At 42.5% G+C, this 24,708-nt stretch overlaps 1 protein-coding gene across 3 annotated transcripts; it reads left to right on the top strand.

The window, feature by feature from the left end:
- Nucleotides 1-323: 323 nt before the first annotated feature.
- Nucleotides 324-16,200, top strand: LOC114568242 (syntaxin-12). Of its 3 annotated transcripts, none has more exons than XM_028597719.1 (10): nucleotides 324-511; nucleotides 3,855-3,980; nucleotides 4,615-4,684; nucleotides 5,984-6,083; nucleotides 6,571-6,708; nucleotides 6,870-6,913; nucleotides 9,729-9,834; nucleotides 10,146-10,218; nucleotides 12,509-12,591; nucleotides 15,492-16,200. In XM_028597719.1, exons 2-10 carry the CDS (start codon nucleotides 3,896-3,898, stop codon nucleotides 15,582-15,584), a joined length of 792 nt encoding a protein of 263 aa, XP_028453520.1. In that variant the 5' UTR covers nucleotides 324-511; nucleotides 3,855-3,895; the 3' UTR covers nucleotides 15,585-16,200. The 3 variants fall into 3 exon arrangements, with proteins under 3 accessions (XP_028453520.1, XP_028453521.1, XP_028453519.1); XM_028597720.1 differs by lacking the exon at nucleotides 324-511 and adding an exon at nucleotides 2,967-3,091; XM_028597718.1 differs by lacking the exon at nucleotides 324-511 and adding an exon at nucleotides 2,970-3,087.
- The last annotated feature ends 8,508 nt before the right edge of the window (nucleotides 16,201-24,708 follow it).

The raw sequence follows: 24,708 nt of genomic DNA on the forward strand, positions 1-24,708 counted from the left end.
AATGGCAACATCACTTCAGGAACCAGCTAATGTTAAGTCTCTGTGAAAGGACACCACAGCTCCCAACATACCGCCTGGAAACCGAGCAGGACGCCCACCAGAGAAGTGCTGGGTGTTCAATTCCTCCACGCTTGCCTTGGTGCCCCCTTTTTTTTTTTTTTTTTTTTTTTTTTAAGATTATTTTTTGGGGGCTTTTTTTGGCTAGACAGGAAAGTTGGGAGAGAGATGGGGGATCACACGCAGCAAAGGTTCACCGGTCGGATTAAAACCCGGGCCGATGCAAAGGCCTCAGCCTACATGGGGCGCACGCTCTTAGGGTACAACCGGGACGATTGAAACAGAGGACGAATGAAACATTGCAGTTATCCCGAAAACCATACACGTTGATTCACGTTGCAAATGTCAAATTTCGTCAGCACGTACAGCACACAAGCTCTACCAGACCCAGGAAAGTTGGCGTCATGACGTCATGCTGCTACAAAGTTAGACCTGCGAACCCAATTTGAGTGCGGTAAGTAAAATGTTTGATGCGGTAATTTTTTTTTAATGACAGGTTGTAATTATTGTTTCATGTACCGTTGTCATGGTCATACGACAGATGAATTAGTGTTTTAAAATGTCCTACAGTGGGGAATGTCAGAGTTTTTTTAGTTTAGGAGCAAAATAGGTTTAAATGTCAATTGTTGCTGTCGGGACGAATGAAACAGCTGTTTTATTCGTCCCGACCAGGCAGTAAACCCCATGTATTCTAAGTAATTGCACAAATATCTGTGTTTATACTATATTTTATGCAGGCGAGACATGGAACAGTGGTTTTAGAAAGATGTAAATATATATATATGGAGATGGCCCATGGTCTTGCTTTTCCACATAGTCAGGACTGTAGCCATAGGTTGTTAGCCTAGAAATATAGACTCACCCTAGTGGCAGCAAAATTATTTTGCAGCCATCTTGATGTGGTTCTGGCTTGTCAGGCTAATAGGTTGTAGCTGATCTTCAACTTTCCCTCTGTGTTTCCTAATGTTTACATTTGAAAACTTTAAATGGATACGCCACCGTTTGTTGAAATAGGGCTTATCACGGTCTCCTCTAGCTGTAGATAGGTGGGCCAATGCTTTTTTTGTGCATGCATTGTTTTAGTCCGGTGCAACACCGGCAGCGCCGCCGCTAGTTAGCTTAGTGTAGTGAATGGAATCCTATGTTGCCGGTTAGCATGTTGTGAATAAAAATGAGCCAACAAAAGACAAAAAAACAACCTAATTACTTGCACTGAGACAAAAAATGCGTCGGCCCACCTATCTACAGCCAGGGTAGACCGTGATAAGTCCTATTTCAACAAACGGTGGCGGATTGCTTTAACCACCAGGCTAGCATAGTCAGCAGGAAACTTGTGAGTTGATTTCCTGATCCTGATGAGGGACTTGTGAGATGCCTACAGAAATAGTCTTGATAGCTGAAGCTCATCTTATCCACCTTTTCCTCAGTGTTTACTCTGATGTTTATATTTGAAAACTTGAGTCAGCTGGCTAGCTAGCCCAGGCTAGTCCAGTAGTAGCTTGTAGTGTTGGGAGGAGACTGGCAAGTTGATTTCCTTGATCGTGCACCTTCTAGAAAAAGATGCAAGAGTAATGGGAATGAACTGCTTCCACACATATTTTTTAATTATTACTGTTTTTAATGCATACGTTGTAGGAACTCACAGGATTACATGCACTGAAATTGTATGAGTGATTCAGACAGAATGTAATTTATTGACGTTCCCTAGGTAAAAACCAAGCTGTCAGGAGCAAACAGTTAGGAGCAAATGGGTGTCCTATATTTTTCTGCCAAGACTGAGTGAAAGCACAGCAGGAACTGCTGATGAACACAAAATTAATATCCGAATATCTGTCGAATATACAACATCAAACAAACTTCACCACGGTGAATCAGACCCCTGGCGCTGGGTCTAGTTGCTGCCGTTTTCTTCAAGTAGCAGCCAGTCAGCAGCGGGTTTGCATTGTCTGCAGAACTGGCGTATGCTCTCCTTCTGGCGAAACAGTCTCAGCAGCAGGGAGTGAAACGGAGGTATCACGGCCGCGCACAAGCCAACTAGGATGGGAACCAAACAAATCTGCTGAGCCCATGTGTTATTGGCTCTGCCTCAAACAGATGATATGTGAGACTAGTTGCTTTGGTTGGGTCTGAATCTGTTAGATAACCCCACCCCATTCATCTGAATATAAGAACTGGAAATAAAAAGAGGGAAATAAATGTGGCCTTTGTTGTCTTTGTTGAGGGGTGGGGAGGGGGTTGTGGAATCTGTTTATTATATTATTATTGTTGTTGTTGTTTATTATTGTTTCTAAATTAATGAAATCCATCTTTATTATACCTGTAAATGAGCTAGTCATGCTAATTACACAAATTGCCCAGCATGCAACTCGTAGCAACCAAGTCGAATTGCATGACAACAAAGTAGTGACTGGGTGGAAAACCCCTTTTGAAACTAAGTACTTTGACAAAAGTAGTATTTGGGTGGAAAAAATACTTTTAAAACTATAAGTAGGCTGCTTGGACAGAAAGCAGTATTTGGGTGAAATAAACCTTTAAAACTATAACCATTTGGACAAAGGTAGTATTTATATATTTATTTATTTATGTGTGTATATATATATATATATATATATATATATATATATATATATATATATATATATATATATATATATATATATGAACTTTGACAGAAAGTAGAATTTGGGTGGAATCAACCAATGTTAAATTAGGGTCCTGGAAATGCAGTCCCAGAAATACAGTCTCCGGTACGAATCCCACTATGGCCACGCCAAGACCCGCCCTACGAAGCAGCTCGATTAGATGGGGTTAGGCATTTCACCTCGAGTAAGCGTGGACGCCTGGCCAATAGTAGTGTGTGAATGCTATTGAAGGGCGGGTCTTGGCGTGGCGAAAAAAATATCTCCTCCGGTACTGCAGCGTGCGTGACGATACCACATGATGTCTACGCGATAACGTCACGGATAAGGAAGGGCAGTTTTTTGACGGCAGGACGAAGAATATCTGTGTTCATTTCAAACAGCCAAATAAGCAAGTATTATCGATACGTTCTTTCTTTTATAGTAAACGCTTTGCTCTTGTTGACAATATATTGTTGTTTCTAAGTCTTTATTGTTAAAGAACACGCTTAACGTTAGCTGTTTAGGATAACGTTAGCCAGTGTATCCTAAACAACTGAAAGCTACCAAGTTAGCTCTAGTTAGCTAGAAAGCTAACAGCTGAGCATAATTGTGTAGTTACAGCTTCACGTAACTTGCGGCAATATACATACATAGCTACATAGCCATTTGAGCCAACTGCCATTAATATGGAACGTTAAATCACAAATGTGGATGCGAACCATGTTAACGATACGTCCCCATTGTGATTTAACACACATCACTAGTCTTACCGTTACATTTAATTGATTTCAATTATCGTAAATGATTTGACATTAGCAAGCTAACTTGTTAGCCAGCTAACAGTTGTTATTCAGACCAAGTTATACAAGCTAATCTCTCCCGTCAATAAAACAATAAAATCCTCATTATTCCCGAGCTGTAAACGGGCCATGTGACGTGTCCCATGAATGTGTTTACGTTATGGTCAAGAAGCATAACGTAAACACATTCATTTTTATCCCCCCCCTCACCCCAGCATCAGCTGTGTTAATGCTTTTATTACAGTGGTCACTCTTTGGCCCACACTATCATTGTTGTTGTCTTGCCTATTTAAATCTTAAAGCAAACCTGGCAGTTTACCAACACATTTAATGGCATCTAGCTTGTTAAACCTATTTTCCTTCTGTTTGTCTGCAGCCAAAGGTCTCCAACTAAGGCACTAGCACTCTCTGGCAAACATGTCATACGGCAAAGCAGTCCACCGGGACTTCAACACCCTCTTACAGACATGTAGCTCCAACATCCAGAAGATCACACAGAACAGTAAGTGCTTCACATCGGTAGCTCTTTTTGTTTCAGTGTGAGTAAGACTGGCCAAATTGTTACTGGCTCACTCACTGAAGGGTCATTTCATACCAAACTGTGTATCAATTGTTATTTTCATATTCAATAGGGAACCCAAATCGGACAATTTGTTATTTTGTCATTCATTCATTCATGAATGGACTGTTGGACCTACATAACAAGACATTTGAAGATGTCATCTAGTACTCTGGGAAACTATTATTCATATATACTCATTTTATAGACCAAAAAGTTAATTATGCTATTAATTAAAAAAGAATACTCAATGAAAATGATCGTCAGTGAGTTGTAATAATATTACATACATTCTGACTAAGCATAGACCTAATCATTAGGATTGATGTTATATATGCAGAGTTAGTCAGGCAAAGGTTGGATTTTATACGCATAAGATTAAAAAACAAACAATCTGACCACCTATGGCCAATCTCTGTTATGTGAAGCTGCAGACCCTGCATGTCCTACAGAAAAATGCCAATGTCAGTACAGGTGTTTGTTGCTTTACTGTGGTGTGTTGTGCCATTTGTATACCCAGATCAATTCTCCCATTTGTAGATTGAGTCTTCTCACTTGTGTTTTGTTCTCCCGACAGCTGCTCAGATCAAGAGCATGGTGAACCAGCTGGGGACCAGTCAGGACACCAGTGAACTCCAGGACCGTCTGTACGTATCCACCGTATCACCACTGACTCCCATAATGTTTCTTCTCTCGACACAATCTCTCACTGTTGTCTAGTCATCTTGATCTGTTGTGGTTAGAAAAGTTGAAATGGCCTCAGAGCTACTAAACTGTCCAAAATGACATGTGCCTCCATGATTACTGTATCAGGGATGGTTTCTTTAAAATACACATCATGGTCCTCCTGAAGGCACGTTAAAGTTGCGGTGCGCGTTTACGGAAGTTCTTCATGTGGATGCACCGACGATGTTGTTGTCATTACTTATAATTCCTCATGGGAATGACATGAAACTATGCACTATAGCTTTAGTCCAAACCACAATCTTTTTCCTAAATTTTTTGTCGTTTTGGTGCCTAAACATAACTATGGTCGCAGCATAACGCTCACTTTTAGTCGCTTAAACTTAACCGTAATGTCCGCCGAAATGACCACCAGCTCGTGGTTTCCTGTACCTGGCTCAAAGCCCCCTATTCTCGGGTAACTGAACCACCAACTGCTGCTGATACGACGGAGCTCTGTAGCAGGCTTCTTGAGTTCCGCTCCTCCAGTAGCCATGACTGTCTCTATCAACTGATTTTAACATGCTCCGTTCAGATGAACAGAACATTGCGTTGCAAATTTAATTCACATTATTATTATGGTTTAACTTTGCAATTAATCCACGGTTCACGTGCATTCTGAATCGTGAATTCAATTCAATTTCAATTCAAGAGCATAGCTCGAGCATAGCTCTGCGAAGAAGAAACATAAGGACTTCGGGGAGTAAACTCCCCAGAGCTAGATTAGTAACAAGCAGTTCTGGGACAGGATGCATAAAAAAGTAACAAGTAGAGATGAGAGAGCAGCTCAGTGTGTCTTAGGGAGGAACAGCCTCCCCGGCAGTCTAGAATTGTAATAGCATAACTTAAGAGAGGCAGGTTAAAGAGAGGTGCCTGGTCGGGCTAGAACTCCCCCCAACCGGATCGGGCTGTACTGGCCTTCCTCCCTCTACTCTCGCTAGATTATTAATTATACAGTATATAAAACTGATGACTACGAGGAGAAGCAGTGGGCCGGGTTAGGTGGACGCTTCAACTCCTCGTTCCTTAACTATAAGCTTTATCAAAGAGGGATGAATGTTGATCCTTATGGACCACGGTCCGTTACGCCACTATAAATAACCCATGTACTAGAATACTGTGCTGTCAAATGTGCCAGCCAGGTGTTCTTTATCATGCAGGATGATGGCTAATCAGATCAGATCAACTAGCAGTCTTTTGTGTTTCTGTTGGTGTTTTCACAGGCAGCAGATACAACATTACACCAACCAACTGGCAAAAGAAACCAACAAGCACCTGAAAGAGTTGGGCTCAATCCCTTTGCCCACATCGCCCTCAGAGCAAGTGAGTATCCGTCTACGTGTGTTGATTTTGTTAAAGACGTCACTAGCATACAGGGATGAGTATGGTGGGAGTTAAGGCCCTGACACACCGCGGAGACGGCAAAGAACTAGTGGCAAAGAAGCCCGACTGTGGCATCGCCTCAAGTCGCCTGTGTCTTGGACACACTGCAAAGACTACCATGTACGTTCTGCATTAATGTCAGTCTTACCCTATTGGCAGTCCCAGCGTACTGCCTTTACTACCACAGCAAAGGTCTGTTTACGGTGACCACATAATCAAGGTTGTTACTGATTGACAGAAAGGCAAAGATGAAAATATGTTGGATGTTTGAATTGTTTCCATCCCAGCATCTCCAACACTCGGATTTAATTGATATGGTGAATTTGATTAGATTTTTGGCATGAAGAAATCTGTAACTGTACGTATTGTTCCTCGTCTTTCTAACTGGTGTCACACCATCTCTCTCCCTATGCTGTGTGGTGTCCAGAGGCAGCAAAAGATCCAGAGGGACCGGCTGATGAATGATTTCTCATCAGCTCTCAACAACTTCCAAGCAGTCCAGCGGCGTGCAGCGGAGAAAGAGAAGGAGTCGGTTGCCAGAGCAAGAGCTGGATCCCGCCTTTCAGTGAGTAGGAGTCAGATCCTTCACACCACATGGAGCACATAAAGAATTCACCTTCCTACATTAGGGAGACAGGAGTGATCAAACATCAGATTCATGTGAATCCTGTCTTGATAATCTGTTAATTTGACTTTGGCAATAGTGGATTTTTCCCTCTCCCTCAGACTGAAGACAGTTCTCGGGATGAAAAGCTTGTTTCCTTCGATAAGTAAGTGACTGTCATTCATTCTTTAAAGGTCTATTATGGAGATGAATTAAATAAATCAAGACATTAGAAAATAAATGCTTGTATGAATAAATAAAGAAAGAAATATGGCCATACGGACTCATTCGGTAGCTTTCTGACTTTGTCAATGGTGCACAATAGTCAAAAGCATCTAATGCTCTTTAAGAAATAACCCTGCTGTATATTTAGTATTTTCTATTGTAGTTGGCATTCTCACAAATCACATTTGTGTCAGTGAAGTAGTCTTTTTTTTTTTTTTTTTTATTTCTAAAACCAAATTACAGTCAACTTAGAATCTGTTAACAATAGATACAGCCAACATTATGGAAGATATACAGTGCCAAAATATGAAAAAATCAAACAGATCTGTGATTGGTCAGTTGATTGTTGATTGACAATGTGTTTCCATCTCAAAAAAGAAAAAGCTCCCTTGCACCTCCTAATGAAAATGAAATGGCAGTACTTAGCATTTAGTATTGCAGGTCTCTGCTCCTCTCTGCTGGACAAGTCTGACATGCAATACCACGTTGTTTCTGTGTGGGCGTTTGATTTTAATGTGGCATGGAACATTCATATCACAAGGAAAAACAATTGATTCAAGAGAAAAAGCACAGTCATTGTCCTTTTAAAGAAATAGAAACAGCGCAACACGTCACACGCTGAAAGCCATGCCCAGCTGAGGGGAAAACAATCAGCGCCACAATATGCTAACAAAGTGCCTGTAGCTAGCTAAGACATCAGATCTAAGCATGTCAAAGGGTTATTTTAGCACCCTTTGTCTACCAGAGATGATAAGTTAGCTAGTTAGTTAATAATGGTGCGTTCTATTTGTCCACCGAAGTCGATTTACAAGTTGTTTTCCGGAGTTACAAACCGGAAGTTGCAAAAAGAACGCCCCCGAGATCGTATATATACGACTCGTCAAGTCGTCTGAACTCAGAGGACCCCGAGTTCTCTTTCAAAGATGGCTACGTTGGGCATCACACGTAGTAAACATTGTGGTTTTCTACAATTTTAAGCACTTTTGTCTTTGTTGTAACCAAATGAAGAAGTCGTACACATAGCACTGTATACTGCTACCTATAGACATGTCTCTACAGTCTTATTAGGAGTTAAACATAGCGCTGTATACTGCTACCTATAGGCATGTCTCTACAGTCTTATTAGGAGTTAAATATAGTGCTGTATACTGCTACCTATAGACATGTCTCTACAGTCTTATTAGGAGTTAAACATAGCGCTGTATACTGCTACCTATAGACATGTCTCTACAGTCTTATTAGGAGTTAAATATAGTGCTGTATACTGCTACCTATAGACATGTCTCTACAGTCTTATTAGGAGTTAAATATAGTGCTGTATACTGCTACCTATAGGCATGTCTCTACAGTCTTATTAGGAGTTAAATATAGTGCTGTATACTGCTACCTATAGGCATGTCTCTACAGTCTTATTAGGAGTTAAATATAGTGCTGTATACTGCTACCTATAGGCATGTCTCTACAGTCTTATTAGGAGTTAAATACTGCCTGATTAGTTATTTAGTAGCTTGTGCAGCTGAAATTTGCTAGACGCTCGGTTGCTATATGACAACGGCTTTAAGCCGAGCCTTGAGCAGAAAGCAGAGCAGTAGCCCAACGTTAATGTTAATCAAAACGTAATTTTCATGTATCAAACTGTGAAATGTGTAATATGTCAATAACTGGGTGAATAGAATCTTAAATGTTACTAAAAATTTTACAAAAATCCATCTTTTCTCCGACTCGTAGTATTGTGTGACAAAAAGAACGCAACAACCCACGGTTACTTGTGTTCCGACATGGATGTGACGTCACACTTGAGCTACTTGTCGCGATTACAAGACCAAAAGAACGCACCATAAGCTAATGTTAGCTTGCAAGCTTAACTTACAGAAATAAAGTTTACTAAACTTTAGATATTTGCCGCACACGTAACGATGGGCACCACATTAGCTTAGTGTCTATCCATTCTCTCTGCCGATTCCTCACCTCTGTTTTCATACTTCATAAAAGCTCAGTTTTTCTGTACGACAGCTTATAAAACTTTCTGGGTTCTTTTCCCTGTTGGTAGTGCATCCTGCCACGCAGCAGCTTTTAGACATGTTTCTGTTCCTTCATGCAGTACGAGTCAATGGACAGAGATGAATAGTTGTCCCTCTGTGTGTGTGGGTCTCTATACAGATACTATATCAAGCTCTGTGTCATCTTTGTGTGGGCGGTGTGTTTAGCTGAGCGGTGTTTGGCAGGAGTGCACGGCGGAGCGGAGCAGTGGATGTCTATGATGCGGGCCTCTGCTGTTTACGTTTTTCATTAAATTGTGACCGTAAATGCCTGCATAAAAGAATCCACATAGCAATGTGTATTGTATTTCACTTTATTTACACATTTGAGATCGTCCATACAGAAAACATGCCATATAAGTACGTGGACTTCTAGCACATGTGTGAAAGTGTTAAAGACTAACTAAGGACATGTTCATAAGATTCAGTTTGCAGTTTATTAAAAGTTGTTTCTAAGTGGCCGGGTTAGCTCAGTTGGTAGAGCAGGCGCACATATATAGAGGTTTACGAGTTCGACTCCGACCTGCTGCCCTTTGCTGCATGTCATTTCCCTCCCTCTCTCTCCCCTTTCAGGTCTTCATCTGTCATGTGAAAATAAAGGCCTAAAAATGCTTCAGTTTCTAGACATGTTGAGTATTCTGCGGTTACAGTTGAACATTTTTCCAACTGGTGGCATGTTTTATGAGATGGTGTGTGTGTGTGTGTGTGTTTGTGAAGCCAGGAGGACTGGGGCCAGATGAGCGCCCAGGCAGAGGAGGTGGCCATCACAGAGGAGGACCTGGAGCTTATCAAGGAGAGAGAAACCAACATCAGACAGCTGGAGGTCCGTACTCAAATACTCCCATTACAGAGCCTCAGCCCCCAGCACGGCTACTGGCCATGTTCTGGGAGGGAGCACACACACACACACCTGCCACAGCTCACTCTAACTTTGTGTGTGTGTGTGTGTGTGTGTGTGTGTGTGTGTGTGTGTGTGTGTGTGTGTGTGTGTGTGTGTGTGTGTGTGTGTGTGTGTGTGTGTGTGTGTGTGTGTGTGTGTGTGTGTGTGTGTGTGTGTGTGTGTGTGTGTGTGTGTGTGTGTGTGTGTGTGTGTGTGTGTGTGTGTGTGTGTGTGTGTGTGTGTGTGTGTTTCAGTCTGACATTTTGGATGTAAACCAGATCTTCAAGGACCTGGCAGTGATGATCCACGATCAGGGAGAGATGATTGGTGAGTAGTTACTCTCTGAAACACACCACCAGTGGACAATGCACGTCAAAACAGTTGGTGCTCTTATTTTCTATTCAAAGTTGCACAGCAGCAGTGAGACCCAAACCACCACTACTGTATATATTGATATGCAGGAATATGATAAGGAACCTTCATGTCTGGCTATTTTGTCCATGAAAAAAGTTTTTCAATTGAATTTTTAGGATATTTACTATAACACCATATATGTCCACATTGTGACTGAGTTTCCATATTCCCCACAATGCTGAATGAACATTGATGAGTGGTGTGTGAATCGACAGCAAACAGGAACAACCGAATGGCGTGTGCTGTGTGTATTAGTTCATTATTTCAGACTAACACAGAAATCCTGTTTATTAGAGAACGAGAAATGCTTCTGCAGTTCTCTGAATAACAAAACCGTTCTGAGCATGCTCAGACCTCAAAGTTTCAAGTTTAGGAAACCAATACTACTCGCTTAAGGTTAGAGAAGAATCAAATAAAGCAACAGTGGCTGGAGGAGGCTTTGGAGGAGATGGCACATGAACTGTGCTGTTAAAAGCCTAACATGTACGGCACCCTACTTCAGCCTTCACTTCTGATTATTCACACACACACACAGGTATAGATATAAAATCTAACATTTCTTTTATAAATCAGCTAATAATTCAGTGCATTGTAAGTGATACAAGGCTAAAAACGTTTCTATCATCTTCCCAAAAACTGTCCTGAAACTTTTATTTATCGTTTGTTGACAGACAAAGTCAAATGGACAAAACCTAATTATCGCAAAAGGGGGGAAAACAACTTTAGGCCATATGGTCAAAATTACATGATTTTAATAATAATGTAATAACTATAACTTAAAACAATAAAGTATTTCACTAGTAAATTGCTGTTGAACGACAAAAACAACCACCATGGCAAAAGGGTATTTTACAACAACTTTGAATGCACCGCGACGCACCGTCTGTGTTTGTTGTGTTGTTCACACACTGCTTAACATGCTGCTGTTGGATCCTATACAGTGAAATAAATCACACTTTACACCGTTTAGCTGTCAGCATTGTAATCGTGTTTAATCCATCCGCTAGCTAACGGTAGGCTAACGTTAGCTGCTGACGAGTTAACTAGCGTCACATGCTGCGATGTTTCTGTTATTCTAACATTCGTTTTCGGAAGCATCAGAGAGCAACGCAGGCATATCAGTGGCGCCGAAATGACTCCCAGAAATCCGCGTTGCTATTCGGTCCAGTAGGTACGGGTCGTTAAGGCACAGGTGCCGTATTAGCAGCGGGTCTACTCTGTACCAACCCTAGCAACGACGCTAGCAAAGCAAAGCCAGTCCTTCACTAGCCTATGGTGCGGTGGTCTCTTTTAACTACAACTTCTTTCTCTGCATTGAGTTGACAACCCTCTCAAATATAGACACACAAACAGAACAAATAATAAAAGTCTCAGATCCACTGTCTGTGATTGCAAAATTCTAGCTTAATTATTGTGACATGACAGCATGACATGACAGCTATTAATATCCAAAGTAGCCGAACGTCATGTCGCCTATTCATGTTTTTTTCTCGAAGTTGGCAGTAACATATCATACGTTTTTCATTAAATATATAGGACTTTAAGAATGTAATCCTTACCGTTTTCTCCGAGGAACAGCTCCTTCCTTAGGCACTGGGTGAGGTCTGCTGACTCTGCTGGTAATTGACTCTAGGGGCAGCGTGCGTCGAACACGTGTTCCACAACAACAACAACAACAACAACAACACCAGGCTGCCCACAGATGCGCCTGCCTATTAATCGGCTGGATATTGGCCGGTGCCGATTAAGTAAAAAAATGCCAAAAAATCGTCCGATTAATCGTCAGTTCGCAGCCCTCCGGAGCAGATACACTGAGCTTCTATTGTTGCCGGATGGCGGAGAGCTCTGCAGCAATTCAGCACACGGCAGATAGTGCTGAACAAGAGGTCGAGCACAGAAACAAAATAAAACATCTAGTTAATTTTCCATGAAATCCACCATGCTCACAGCGGATCATATTTCCCTGCACTACACTTTGAAAACACAGCACATAGTCGTTTTCCCCTCTACTCCTCTGGTTGGAAACTAACTGTTGTTGGTTTTGTGGTTCTATTCTACGTGAATTCTATGGTTCTTAGGTTAGATGAAGCCGGGTAACTGAAATAAATCCAGGGTGTGTTGATCTCGATTGGTAGTACAGGCCTCTGGACAGTTGCAGGGTGAGAGTCGTGGGCCTGAGCCTGCTGTGTGTTCTGCCTTGCAGATAGCATCGAGGCAAACGTGGAGAATGCTGAAGTTCATGTAGAGCGAGGAACCGAGCAGCTCCAGAGAGCTGTCTACTACCAGGTGAGTCAGCTGTCACTCTGAAGGCCTTTTCACAAAGGGGACCAATCACAATTACGGTTGTTGACTATTGTTCAACCCTTTCCCACCAGGGCTGACACCGATATTTGTGTTCCAAGCATTCCCCCAGAAGCGAAAGTTTTGCACCGTCACACAATCACCGACTGATGGTTGTTTTTCCTATAGTAAACCCACAGTCCACTATGGCGTGTTAAACAGCTACTGTATGTGGTGGTATTTCCTATGGGCAGGGCCAAACAAGCATGTTATTCACTGCCCTGCTTTTCATCATTACATTACTACAAAACACAGCACAATGTCGGCTAATGCACATGGAATAATTCCCTTTATGTTACCTAGACAATCAAGTATGTTTATCCCTCTGACCCCATTTCCACCTGGCATTAAAATCCGTCCTAAGTGATCTGAAGTCTTAAGTGTCTTCAAATCCGTTACTACTTAGTTTAGCATGTATAATTGTGTTTCTCTACTGACCCCCCCGACGGTCCCACTACTGACAACGGTGCTTCAATGTAACGAGTGTTACGAGCTGTCGGTTATTCAACTTGGTGTGTGTGTGTGTGTGTGTGTGTGTCTGTCTGTCTGTCTGTCTGTCTGTCTGTCTGTCTGTCTGTCTGTCTGTCTGTCTGTCTGTCTGTCTGTCTGTCTGTCTGTCTGTCTGTCTGTCTGTCTGTCTGTGTCTCTCTGTGTCTCTCTCTGGGCCAGATGTAAGTACATTTGTTGCACGCTTCAACCAAACCTGCAGTTCATCGGGTAATCGGCGTCTTTCTCCAACCACTATACTGTAAATTGCGCGCATTTAAAAGCGCAATTGAATGGCCGATGTCAAAGAAATCCAGCTTGATGCGTTTCATTTCGGCATTAGTGGTGGGGAAATGTATGTATTGACTAGTGCGCTGTACTGGTGCTATGATACTGCTGAGTGCAGACTGCGATATTCCCACTGCTGAAGCTATGACTGTTTGAAATGATCCTGATGCCAAATTTGTAATGTAGTGAGGAGTTTAACAACTGCTGGAATGGAATGTGAACGCTGAGTCTGAGATTCAATGTCATCTTTGATTTCTTCCAGTAACTGCACATTGCATGGCTGTTTAATCTGTAACGCTTAATGATTTTGTGTTCAGTCAACTGAAAAAGTGTGATCCTTGTGGCAAAACTCCTTTCAGCTCGTCTCCTTGGCCTATGTCTTGGTCTTGCTGCAGGAGGCATATGCCAGGAAACCCACTTCCAGGTTTACACCTGCTTTTAAGAAGCTGAGAATTTTCACCGCAAATAGAGGCGCGCTTTCACGGGCGTTTTTTGTACATACCGAGGAATACATAATTAGGCGCACTTTACGCTTCCCCCTCCCATCTCTTTATGGGAAACTCCCACTTTCCCCTTCACCCTCAATCCAACAGCTCTAGTTTCAACAGAAAGAAGACTTGCAACACATTTGAAATAGTTATTATGCAGATATGAATAATATGATGTGATTCAATCAGCATCTATAGGGCCCTAACTATGGACTCTGTGTCATTATTTTCATGCTCATTTAGTCAGTTTTAAAGCCTTGTTTTGGATGTTGCATTAAAACAGTTGTAGTTGTTTAAGGACATACCCACTACCTCGTCCAGTGGTTGGACATGCTGCGTCCCGTTTTAACCCGAAAGGACGCCACTCAAGTTCATCGCTGGCACACAGTTAGCACACACGCTCAAATTGAAGCTGAGAAGTGGTTCTGAAAGGGATACTTAAGTACAACAACGATCTAACCTGGTAGCATTGTAATGTGCACAAAATGTTTTGGTGCACCTAAATGTAAAACTTTACATGCACCAGTGCAACCAATGTAAAAAGTTAGCCCGGAGCCCTGACTGAGAAAACCTATTGATGATGCGAGCAAGTCATTTTATTCTTGATCGGCTTTTATTAATCGGGATCCAAAATCAGCAAAAATTACAATCGCTGCAGGAAAGAACCAAAGTTTCAGATTCAGCATAATAAAGACTTTTACAGCGTTTTTTCCATTACATGGTACCTGCTCGACTCGCCTCGACTTTACTCTCCTAGTACTAGCCAACAGGCACTTTTTTTAGTATCCCCTCTGTCGAGGTTCCGAGCGATCTGAGGCGATACTAAAAGGTGAGGTGAAAACCTGCAGACTACTGATTGGTCAGAGAGAATCGTCACTAATCAGTGCATCATCATTGCTAGTGTTTTTTTTTTTTTTTTTTTTTGCTGCCTGCAGCTTCTTTTGAAACAAAATTAGTCTTCTGGCTGTGGCAACAGCCACATGGCGGGGCACCACGACCGAGTCGTGCCAAGTAGAGATGGTACAAGCAGTGGGTAAGCGGCATTAAAAAAATTAGGGATGTCCAGATCCGATCACGTGATCGCAATTCGGCCCGGGTATTTTATGTTGAGGTGCTATTTGTTTTTATATTGGACTTTTTTTATATTTACTGTTGCACTAAAGTCCAAAAGTGAAGAATTTATGTTATTACTTGATTGTTCAAGCTACCTCACAGAAGTGCTCGGTTTGTTAACGGAGTTGTTGAATGTTAAAATAATGTGAATTAAATAAAAAATAACTGGAACTGTTTTTTTCGCTCTTCTTTATTCTTTTTTTTTTTTTTAAATATATTATAGAAGTATCAGCTCGGGACTCTGTATCGGTAGATACTCAAAATCAAATGACTCGGACTCGAGGGCAAAAAAACCAAATCGGGACATCCCTAACAAAAAAGTACCTGTTAGCAGGTACCAGGGACTTTTTTACCAGGGACTTTTTTTTTCATAATGGAAAAACAGACGTGCTATTTACTGGCACAAATGTGTGAAAGACCCTCAGTGCTGTCCTTAACACTAACCGTCCTCTCTCTGCTTTTTCATCCCAGCAAAAGTCCCGGAAGAAGATGTGTATCCTGGCTCTGGTTTGTTCCATCGTGCTCGTCATTCTGGGCATCATCATCTGGCAAGCTGCTAAGTGAGGTGACTGCACAGCCCATGTGTCCCATCCATATTTTACTCTGCCCTTCCCACATGCAAGTACCTGCTTGGAATCACGAGAAGAAGAAGAAGAGGCTTCGGGGGTTAGATCCGTGCAGAGGGGGGGGTCCATGTGGAACACACTGAATCAGAACTGATCAAGCCTGTTTTTGTTATTTAAAGTGAGATGGAGGACTGAAGTGATGGAGGGGAGCGACTGTTCATTTCCTGTCTAATTTACTGCACTAACACTATCTGTCACTGTATTTCAGAACAGGCTACACGAGTAAAGAAACCCACGACTTGTCAAAGTAAAGTGACCTGGGTTCAAGGGGCAGTCATGTTTTTGTTACTTGTTGTGACATCTTCTGATTGTAAAGTGTGTGGCGTGGCTGGCTGACTTGTATGACTCCTGGTGGTTGTAATATACATGTTGTAAAATGAAAGCTCAAACAGATGACCAATATGAATCTAATCCATGTCTGTAAATATTACAAAGTGCTGCGTTATATAAGAACATTATGGATCATAAATAATGTCCAGTCTCCAAACAAACCATTTTTAAATTGATTGCTCTGACTCTTGACAGTATGCATAATAAATGTCCTAAACCCTTCAGCTGGTCTGGGCGTGTCATCACTGCTCTGTTCCCATGTCCTGCAGCAGGTTCTGGCTGGATGGTTAATGCTGAGTCACATTCCTTCGGGTCACTGTGATAACCCTGACCTCATTGATGTGAATGCTAAGATCTGAAACATTAAGACTGGGAGACACACACACACACACACACACACACACACACACACTCAAAGCTTGGCTGAACACACTCCCGGACGGCAGCTGGCAGCTAGCAGGACGAGCTAGCGGCAGGACGTGTGAGTTGAAAACGCATCTTCTTGTCACGTAAGAGCCCTGTTCATGTTGCACAGACATTATAATTGCGTTTTGCGTCTGTTAAAAGACACAAAGGCGCTCTTTAGAATATGCCCCCAAAACTACAGTTTTAGCTAACTGGGAGCTATTGGTATTAGCTGCAGCAACTACAGCTTGCTAGGACCGATTCTGTTCGTTTTTTTTTTTGCTATCGACAGTACTCTTGAATTTATAGCGATCAAGATTAACGTAAAAATTGCCCGGAGTTCTCCTTTAAAAATGCAAAAAAAGGGAATCCACCCTCCAGAGTGGAAATCTTAAAAACGCGCCACTGTAGCGTTCCCGTCTAAAGGGTTAAAACGCACAAGTCTACAGCCTCTATTGTTGTGGTGGCAGGCGACCCACCCCATATTTCATTACATAAATCAAAATCTAGATATAAGCGATAACTCGCCCATGGCCACTCCACCGTTGGGTATCCACAGCCTGCCTGTACTTGGTCCGGATGACTTTCAGCTTTACAAATAGCGTCTTTCTCGTGTGGATATGACTTTCCTCCAGGTACAGGATACTGCTGAAGAAATTTGGTCCATATGTCTATATATGTTGACTGGCAGGACTCCCAGTCCACGCCCTCCAAAGAACTCCAAACAACGAGGAGTCTGTCCAGACAAAATTGTCAGCTTTTGCTTCGCCATGTTTTGGTTTTGCGCTACTAGGGAGAGACTAAGTAGAAGGAAGGTTCGACGCAGGCGCGCGGACTTGGTTGTGTTGTGTGGCAGTGCTTCGTCTGGTGTGCAAACTATATTGAATTTCACACACTTTTGCGTCACCATATGCACGCAGATGTCCCCCCCAAAAATTTTTTTTGCGTTTTCTCTTCAGATCGTTTTCCGTCTAAACATATCCTCAGTGTGATTGAAGTGCCAGTTCTGTTGGGTCTAAGAAATGTGGTGAGTTTGAAAGAACAATGTGTTTATCTTTGCCGTAATGAAAATGACCTTATGTATTTCCAAATTAAATCAGATGAGTCATTTAGTGAAGATTGAATAGCTTCTAATGCAGTGACAGGATGTATGGAGGACGGCCTGTGGAAATGTTGTGAATCCGGATCAGTGGTCCCTGATGTTGGGTTGGTATACTCCCCGTCCCGCTGCCAACAGGAATAGGTCTGGTTTGGTAATAAACTGTAAAACAAAACTTAGTCTTTTAAAAATAGTGATTTTGATGCTAGCACTCCCATTCAAAAGGCCATTTGACCGAAAACGAGAATACGGTCACTCTTAAAAGTTGTGTTTCCGTCCTAATTATGCTTTTAAACGAAGGTTTGACTCGGGTACATTCACAAAAAGACACTAGGTTGCTTTTTGGCGAGAGTTCCACTTTAACCTTGCTTTCTTCTATTTTAGTTAGGCATGCTACTAATTGTTAATCAGTGAAATGAAGTATTCACTGTTTCAGAAAGCAGGTTTAATAAATTAAACAAAAAATTCCAGAACAGCTGATCACAGTCGGGTATGTTAGCTCTGACTTAGACTCCTCATCGATGGATACTACCATTCACCATGGCAACAGGTAAATAAAAGGCAGAGCCTTCATTTGAATCCGGGATGATGGAAACATATGAATGCATGCAAATGTGGACTAAGCACATTTATCTTAATACAAGAGTCAGTGTCAATAAGTTAACACTGAGGTCTCAGGGTATTTTCACAAAGCTTCTTAAATTTATCTTTTTAAGGTATTTGTATATAACTGATCCCCATGTGTTTCATGATTTGCTCTTGAAAAGGCAGCGAGGTTAAAGACAGGGGATTTTAAATGTTAGACATTTAAAGTATCTGCTCAACAGCATTCACTAGCTTTATTACAACTACTTCAACTAATGTAGTTAATTTAAACAGACCTAGAAAACTGTCTGTCCAGGCTCATAAAATATGTAGTGAAGACTTTAAAGTAATTTAATAAAAAGTATGAAGTATATTTTTTGGTGAAAAGTGGATGCTTCACACACAAAAGATCTGTACAATCATCAAGTTTTAAGATCAGTGTTCCCAACTCAGTATCTGTCCCAATGTCTCCCTTCTGTTCCTGAGTGATGGCAGAAACATTAGGATGAAGCTGACCTTTGACCTTTTGGACATACAATGTCATCACTATATCATTCTTTCCTGTTAGACATGTGTGTGTCATAATTAGTGTGGGGTTTCTTGAGTTCTATTCTCTTGACCTTTGACCTCCAACATCTAATTAGTTCATTCTTAAGTGGACGGTTCTGCCAAATGTGAAGAGAGTCCCTCCAGGGGTCCTGAGATATCACGTTCACAAGAATGGGACGGACCCAAGGTGCGATTTGCCGAGTGGGGTTTCCCCCTTTCTGGTCTATATATCCCTGCCTCTGCTCCCTGGTGGAGACAAAATGTACCCCTCCCTCACATTTATCATCTACTTCACCAATAGAACCTATATTATATACCTAAAATAGAAGTATTTTAAACTTAGTAAAGCACGGTAATGTGAAAAGTTTTTGCATAGAACGCATAAAATGCGAGCTGCAGTTCCTGGTTGTATTTAGGCGCTACAGAGCTCCAGGACTCCGGCTACCAGCGGCAGTTGTTTAGCCGCCAATAGGTGACTGTGAGCCGGGTACAGGCACCGCCAGATGACGCTCCTTTCAGAGGCTGTGGTAGTGGAGTTAAGCCAGAAAAAGTGAGCGTCAGACAGTTAAGTTTAGGCACCAAAATGACTCGTTAAGTTTAGGGAAAAGATCCTGGTTGGGATTAAAACACTCCAGAGGAACGAACGAGTGATTCCCGGGTGAAAGTATGTTGTTTCCGCCGTGAAGTGAACTGCACTCTCCGGCTTGAAAGCTCTGTGTTTTACGTTGACACCACGTTGTGCCATTTCATTCTGAGATTAGATTGGATATTGAAGTTCATAAATAAATGTTTTGGCTGTTTTGGAATGGCTGGCCGAGTGGCACCATATCATTCATGGTATTGAATTCTTGCATGTTTTGTTGTGTATTATCAAAACAGATCCCCCCCCTCTCTGCTTTCTTCACAAATCGCACCCTGGACGAACTGATGGAAACACGATGCCTCTGGCCACAGCTGTCAGAGGAATGGGAAGGGACATGCAGAGATTTTATTCTGAGCTGAGAGAGACCTGATGCTGCAGAGGTTTTATTCAGAGCTGAGGGAGACCTGATGCTGCAGAGGTTTTATTCAGAGCTGAGGGAGACCTGATGCTGCAGAGGTTTTATTCAGAGCTGAGGGAGACCTGATGCTGCAGAGGTTTTATTCTGAGCTGAGGGAGACCTGATGCTGCAGAGGTTTTATTCTGAGCTGAGGGAGACCTGATGCTGCAGAGGTTTTATTCTGAGCTGAGGGAGACCTGATGCTGCAGAGGTTTTATTCTGAGCTGAGGGAGACCTGATGCTGCAGAGGTTTTATTCTGAGCTGAGAGAGACCTGATGCTGCAGAGGTTTTATTCAGAGCTGAGAGAGACCTGATGCTGCTTAATAGTCCTGAGTTCTGACATACAGGAAACATTTGATTCGTGCTTGGTATTAAACAGAGTGTGTGCTCTGTGAGAGGGAAGAGACAGAGAGAAGCTCAGGATTTATTGAAAAAAGACTGCCAGCAAGCAGGTCAAGTTCACAGACTTGGTTACCATGGTAACAGACCCAGAGATTAGGGGCGCTTTCACTTCTATAGTTCGGCAGACTCGGGGGTGAAGTTGCATCATTGTTGCATTTTTCATTTGGTTGGGTTAGCGTTCACACCAGACATTGTGAACACAATGGAAATGGTTGAGTGAAACTGGCTTTCAGAAATAATGGAGCAACACACCATTTGTAGCATCTTGAGTTTTCTTGAGGGTGTGGAGGTTGGGGTGGTGGATGGGCTGTAGTGCACCACCATAACCACCTTTATAACCATTACCATGCCAGAGATGCAGAGTTGATGTGAAGAGATATTATGGTATAAGGAAAGAGTTTCAAAAAATGTTGCGGTGGACATAATCTGGGGTTTTGTAAATTCATCAAACATCAACGTTAATGTGTGGTGACAGGGTTGAAAGGAAGTTTTCCGGGAGTGAAGTATAAAGATGTGTGCAGCTGAGGGAAACACTTAACCAGTCAAACACCAGACCAAAACCCCTTCCAGCAATCACTGGGAAGACCGCACCAACCAGGAGGGAGTGGACAACTACAGAACGATCAAGGATGACCCTCACATCTGAGCCTAGAGAGCTCTCTCCCCCATGACTAATCTATTCTAAATGTATGTCAAGTTATAAAGCAGATAGAACCAATGCGAGCCAGTTTATGTAGCACCAAGTAGAGTAGAGTCCCAGCAGAGGGATGTTCAGGTTCCTGTTGACCTATCCTGTTGGTATTTTACAACTCCAATGTGTTCCCAGTACAGAGGGCTCCTGGCCAGGAAGTGGAACCACTGGCTTCCAGTCCAGTCTGAGTGAGAGTAAACTTTGGTTGTCAGCCTGCGATGTCAGTGAAGCATAGCTGTAGACCATTCCGGAGCTGAGTGTTGGACAACATATTCAGTGAGGAGAAACCAGACGCTGGAATGATTGTGTGACGTAGAACAGGGAACCAGACGATGAGGAATGGTGTTACGAGGGGATTGTGGGGAAATAATAGTACACGCAGTGCAGAATCAGGGTGGGGCTCACTGACTGGGAAAATTGGTTTGACCACCTCATCCACCTTCCTTTTCCTCTTTAATTATTTCCAGACGGGCCAAATGTTGAAGCTGGAAGGCCTTCAAGGGCCTCTCCTGTCTGGGTGTGGGGAGCAGGGAGGGGGTGGCAATGTGATATGCCACTCCAGACTCTATAAAGGATCTTTGGTATTGCTTTCAGAAATCCCCTCTCTTGTCAGCTTCCAGCAGCTCTGCTCCCAGCCTGTCAGAGGTAAGGCATGCCTGCCCTCGCTCCGTGCCAGAGGTATTTCCTCTCAGACCTGCTCCAGTGCAAATCCAAGGGGACACGTCTAGCTCTGTCAGTTCCAGGCAGTCAAAACAGTCCTCAGCTCCAGCCAGTGTGGACAAGGTTCCTTTCAGCTGGCAACTCCATGCTAGCTGACATTCAGCATAACATTGATACTGGCTAGTCCATCCAGGAATGCTGTGTGGACTAGCCAGAACCCTCCTCCGCAGCGCTGTGGAGGAAGATCTGGCAATGTGAGACTAACAAATGGCTAACCCAGGCAAGATCAGCGAAGCACACAGGTTGTCGAAAATAAGCGAAATAAAAATAAATATACAACCATAATCCAATTTAAAGCTTTAGTGCGCACTTTTTTATATTAATGAACGTCCGTTTCATACAGGCCATTGCCAAATAAGTTGATACAAAGCTAATTAAGACTATCAGCTCCTCCTCCTATCCAGCAACTCTCTCTGTATTTCTCAGTATGGCTATGTTCAGAAGATTGTGGCGTCTGGTGACTTTCGCTCGCAGAAACTCAAACTCAAATTACCTCTTCTGAAGAGTCCATCATGTTTTTTTAATCCTCCATGTCCTCCTTGGCTACTAGCAACTGTGTGGAGGAGGGGTGGGGGTGGTGTGCGATCACGGAAGGCTTGTATAGACGTGCCCATAGTTTTGTTGTCATTACTTAAAATTTTTAATGGGGGAGACAGAAACAATCAGCAGCATTTAAGAACCTAATGGCAGAAGGAATGAAGGAATTCAAGTATCTGTTGGTTTTACATGGGCGGCAAGATAGCGCCGCCCTAATGGCATTAAAGAGAATACACAAGAAAGAACATGGCCAGAATAACCCATGATTCTCTTAGCTTTCTAGACTACCTGTTTCTTCCAGAGGGAGCTCAGGTCTGGTGGTCCAGTGATCTTATAGCAGGTCTTTACAATGTTGTTTAAGGCTTTTCACAGGCATAAAACCATAGCAAATGACCAGAAAAAATGTATCATAAAAAAAAGAAGTCCTACATCTGTCTGTGTACATAATGAAAAGCAAGAGGGAAAGTACACAGCCTTGAGGAAAGCCCGTAATAAAAGGTGATAATGTTGGAAATGTGACCATTCGCAAATACTTGCTTAACTCTGTATGTTAAGAAGTTTAAAAACAACAATAAGATCTGATCAGGTAACTTCGAATAAGAGGCAATTCGCTCAATTCAAATATGAGGCTGCATCTTATTAAAAGCTGAAGAAACATCAGCAAATAAATGTCTGGTATGGGATTTGGGTTTTTCAAGGTGCTTATATACTCTGTCTAAAATAAATAGCTTAGCGTCGTCCACTCCTTTCCCTGCTTCATAAGAAAACCTAATGGATCAAGTTTGCCATCAATGAAGGAGACAACATTATCTTTTAAAATGTTCTCGAAATTTTTCATCACAAGAGATGTTAATGCCACTGGTTGGAAATCATTAAATTCTCTGGGTTTGCATCCCCACTGAGCTGGTCAGCACAGTACTTCAGGGTACGTCCACAGATATTGTCGTTGAGAGGTACCAGAGACTCTCGCAGCTTGGAAATATCTAATAAGAAAAGAAAGAATTAAAGACATTAGCCAAGTCAGCACTATCCACACCATATATATTGATTACCTGCTTGGAATGGGGCTAACCCTAACACTAAGCGCCAGACTCAATCCGGTGCTTCTGCAAAATAGCCTCGGTGGAACATGTGTACGTTCAAAAGTAGTTTTAGTCGTGCAACAGAACACTCAGCTTGGACAGATAGTCTAGCTAGCTGTCTGGATTTACCCTGCAGAGATCTGAGGAGCAGTTAACCATAGTCCTCACAAATCCACCGGAGGTTAGAACGCCAACACAAAGAAAGAGGAAGGTGACGGATATCCGGTTAACGTTAACGACAATTTACGCCACCAAGCTTGATGCTCAGCTTGCTCGCGTAAATTGTGTGAGATGAGAGATGTAGTCCACAGTGCGGTTTCACACTAAACTAAGTGGTCATATGACAAACCTACGGCTAACTGAGACTTACTTGGGTTGAAAAATTATCTTTTAAATTGACGAACATCATATTTGTAATCTATGGCTCAATTCAAACGGAATCACAAAAATAATTTGCCTCTCCCCGTTCACTACCATTCATATTTTTTCCGAGTTAAGGTCCCATGAGGTCCACCGGAAGAGGCGTGACTTCGGCTCTCTATAACATTCAACAAGTACCTCAATCGGAGTACTTTCATAGCAATTAAACAGGCCACAGCGGTCCAAAATTCACTTCAACACATGTACGATTTTTTTCGCAGCAATAGCACTTACAAATTAAACAAACTATCTTTCTATGCCCAGAACTGAAGCCTCCTTCCTGTGTGTTTGTCTGTTCATCTTGGTCCCACGGATTCTCCACGGTAAAACAAAACAGATTTGTTTCTCACCAGTCTGTACTAACCAAAAAACTGCTCCTCCAAATGGCAGCGGAAAGAACAATGGCGCTGACTTGAGAACGGAGGGCAGTATCCAAGTTGTCCTTCTCATTCTCTGAAGAAAACGGGTTTACTTCCTCTGCAGATTAAAATGGTACCCTAACCCTATCCCCAGAATCCAGAAAGTCTAACTGTGAACACCAAAATAGTTTAAGATGAGCAATGAGAAAACTTTTGTGCTGGCTTTTATCTCCCAGGTCACATGATCGGGGACCCCTGGAGTTCTGGGGATTACCTGCCAATAAGAAACCGCGTTTCGGTTCCCTCTCTCAGAAACTTGCATGGTAGTGTGACTTTTAGGCTTGTGTTCTTCCAGGTAGGCCCTGTCCTTTGTCTGAAAGGGGCACTTAAGGCTCCAAATGGGACATGTGGGTTTCTTTGTTATATGGGAGGCCATATGTTAGAGAGTTTATCTTTGTTTATGTCACGGAGCACAGTGGACCCAAAAGCACGACTCAGAGCAGACGGTAAAAGGTATTGGAGCTTTATTGTACAGAGTACAATCACAGGCAAAGGTAGCAAAATCGGCAGGAAAAAGACGTGGTCAAAATACGGGCTAGAGTTTTACAAAAACACTGGGAAGGTAAATGCTGGAGCGTGAGACACACAAGGTACTACAACAATCTAGCAAATGATAAAGGACACAAGGTGAGAATATATGCACTGGGACAGGGGAAGACGATTACACACAGGTGACACACATAAGGGAGGGTACAGTGAAACTGCGAATGGCTCATTAAATCAGTTATGGTTCCTTAGATCCCACAGGCGGGAAGGCAGACAAGTGACCTGAAACAGAGACA

This window comes from Perca flavescens, chromosome 14 (assembly GCF_004354835.1).
Source record: "Perca flavescens isolate YP-PL-M2 chromosome 14, PFLA_1.0, whole genome shotgun sequence".
Lineage (NCBI taxonomy): Eukaryota > Metazoa > Chordata > Actinopteri > Perciformes > Percidae > Perca > Perca flavescens.

Excerpts from the sequence above, each read along its gene's own strand:
- LOC114568242 (XM_028597719.1), top strand. The coding sequence starts at position 3,896 with ATGTCATACGGCAAAGCAGTCCACCGGGACTTCAACACCCTCTTACAG. Across the intron at positions 6,084-6,570 it reads CCACATCGCCCTCAGAGCAA|AGGCAGCAAAAGATCCAGAG; the intron begins GTGAGTATCCGT and ends TGTGGTGTCCAG. Across the intron at positions 10,219-12,508 it reads CGATCAGGGAGAGATGATTG|ATAGCATCGAGGCAAACGTG; the intron begins GTGAGTAGTTAC and ends TCTGCCTTGCAG.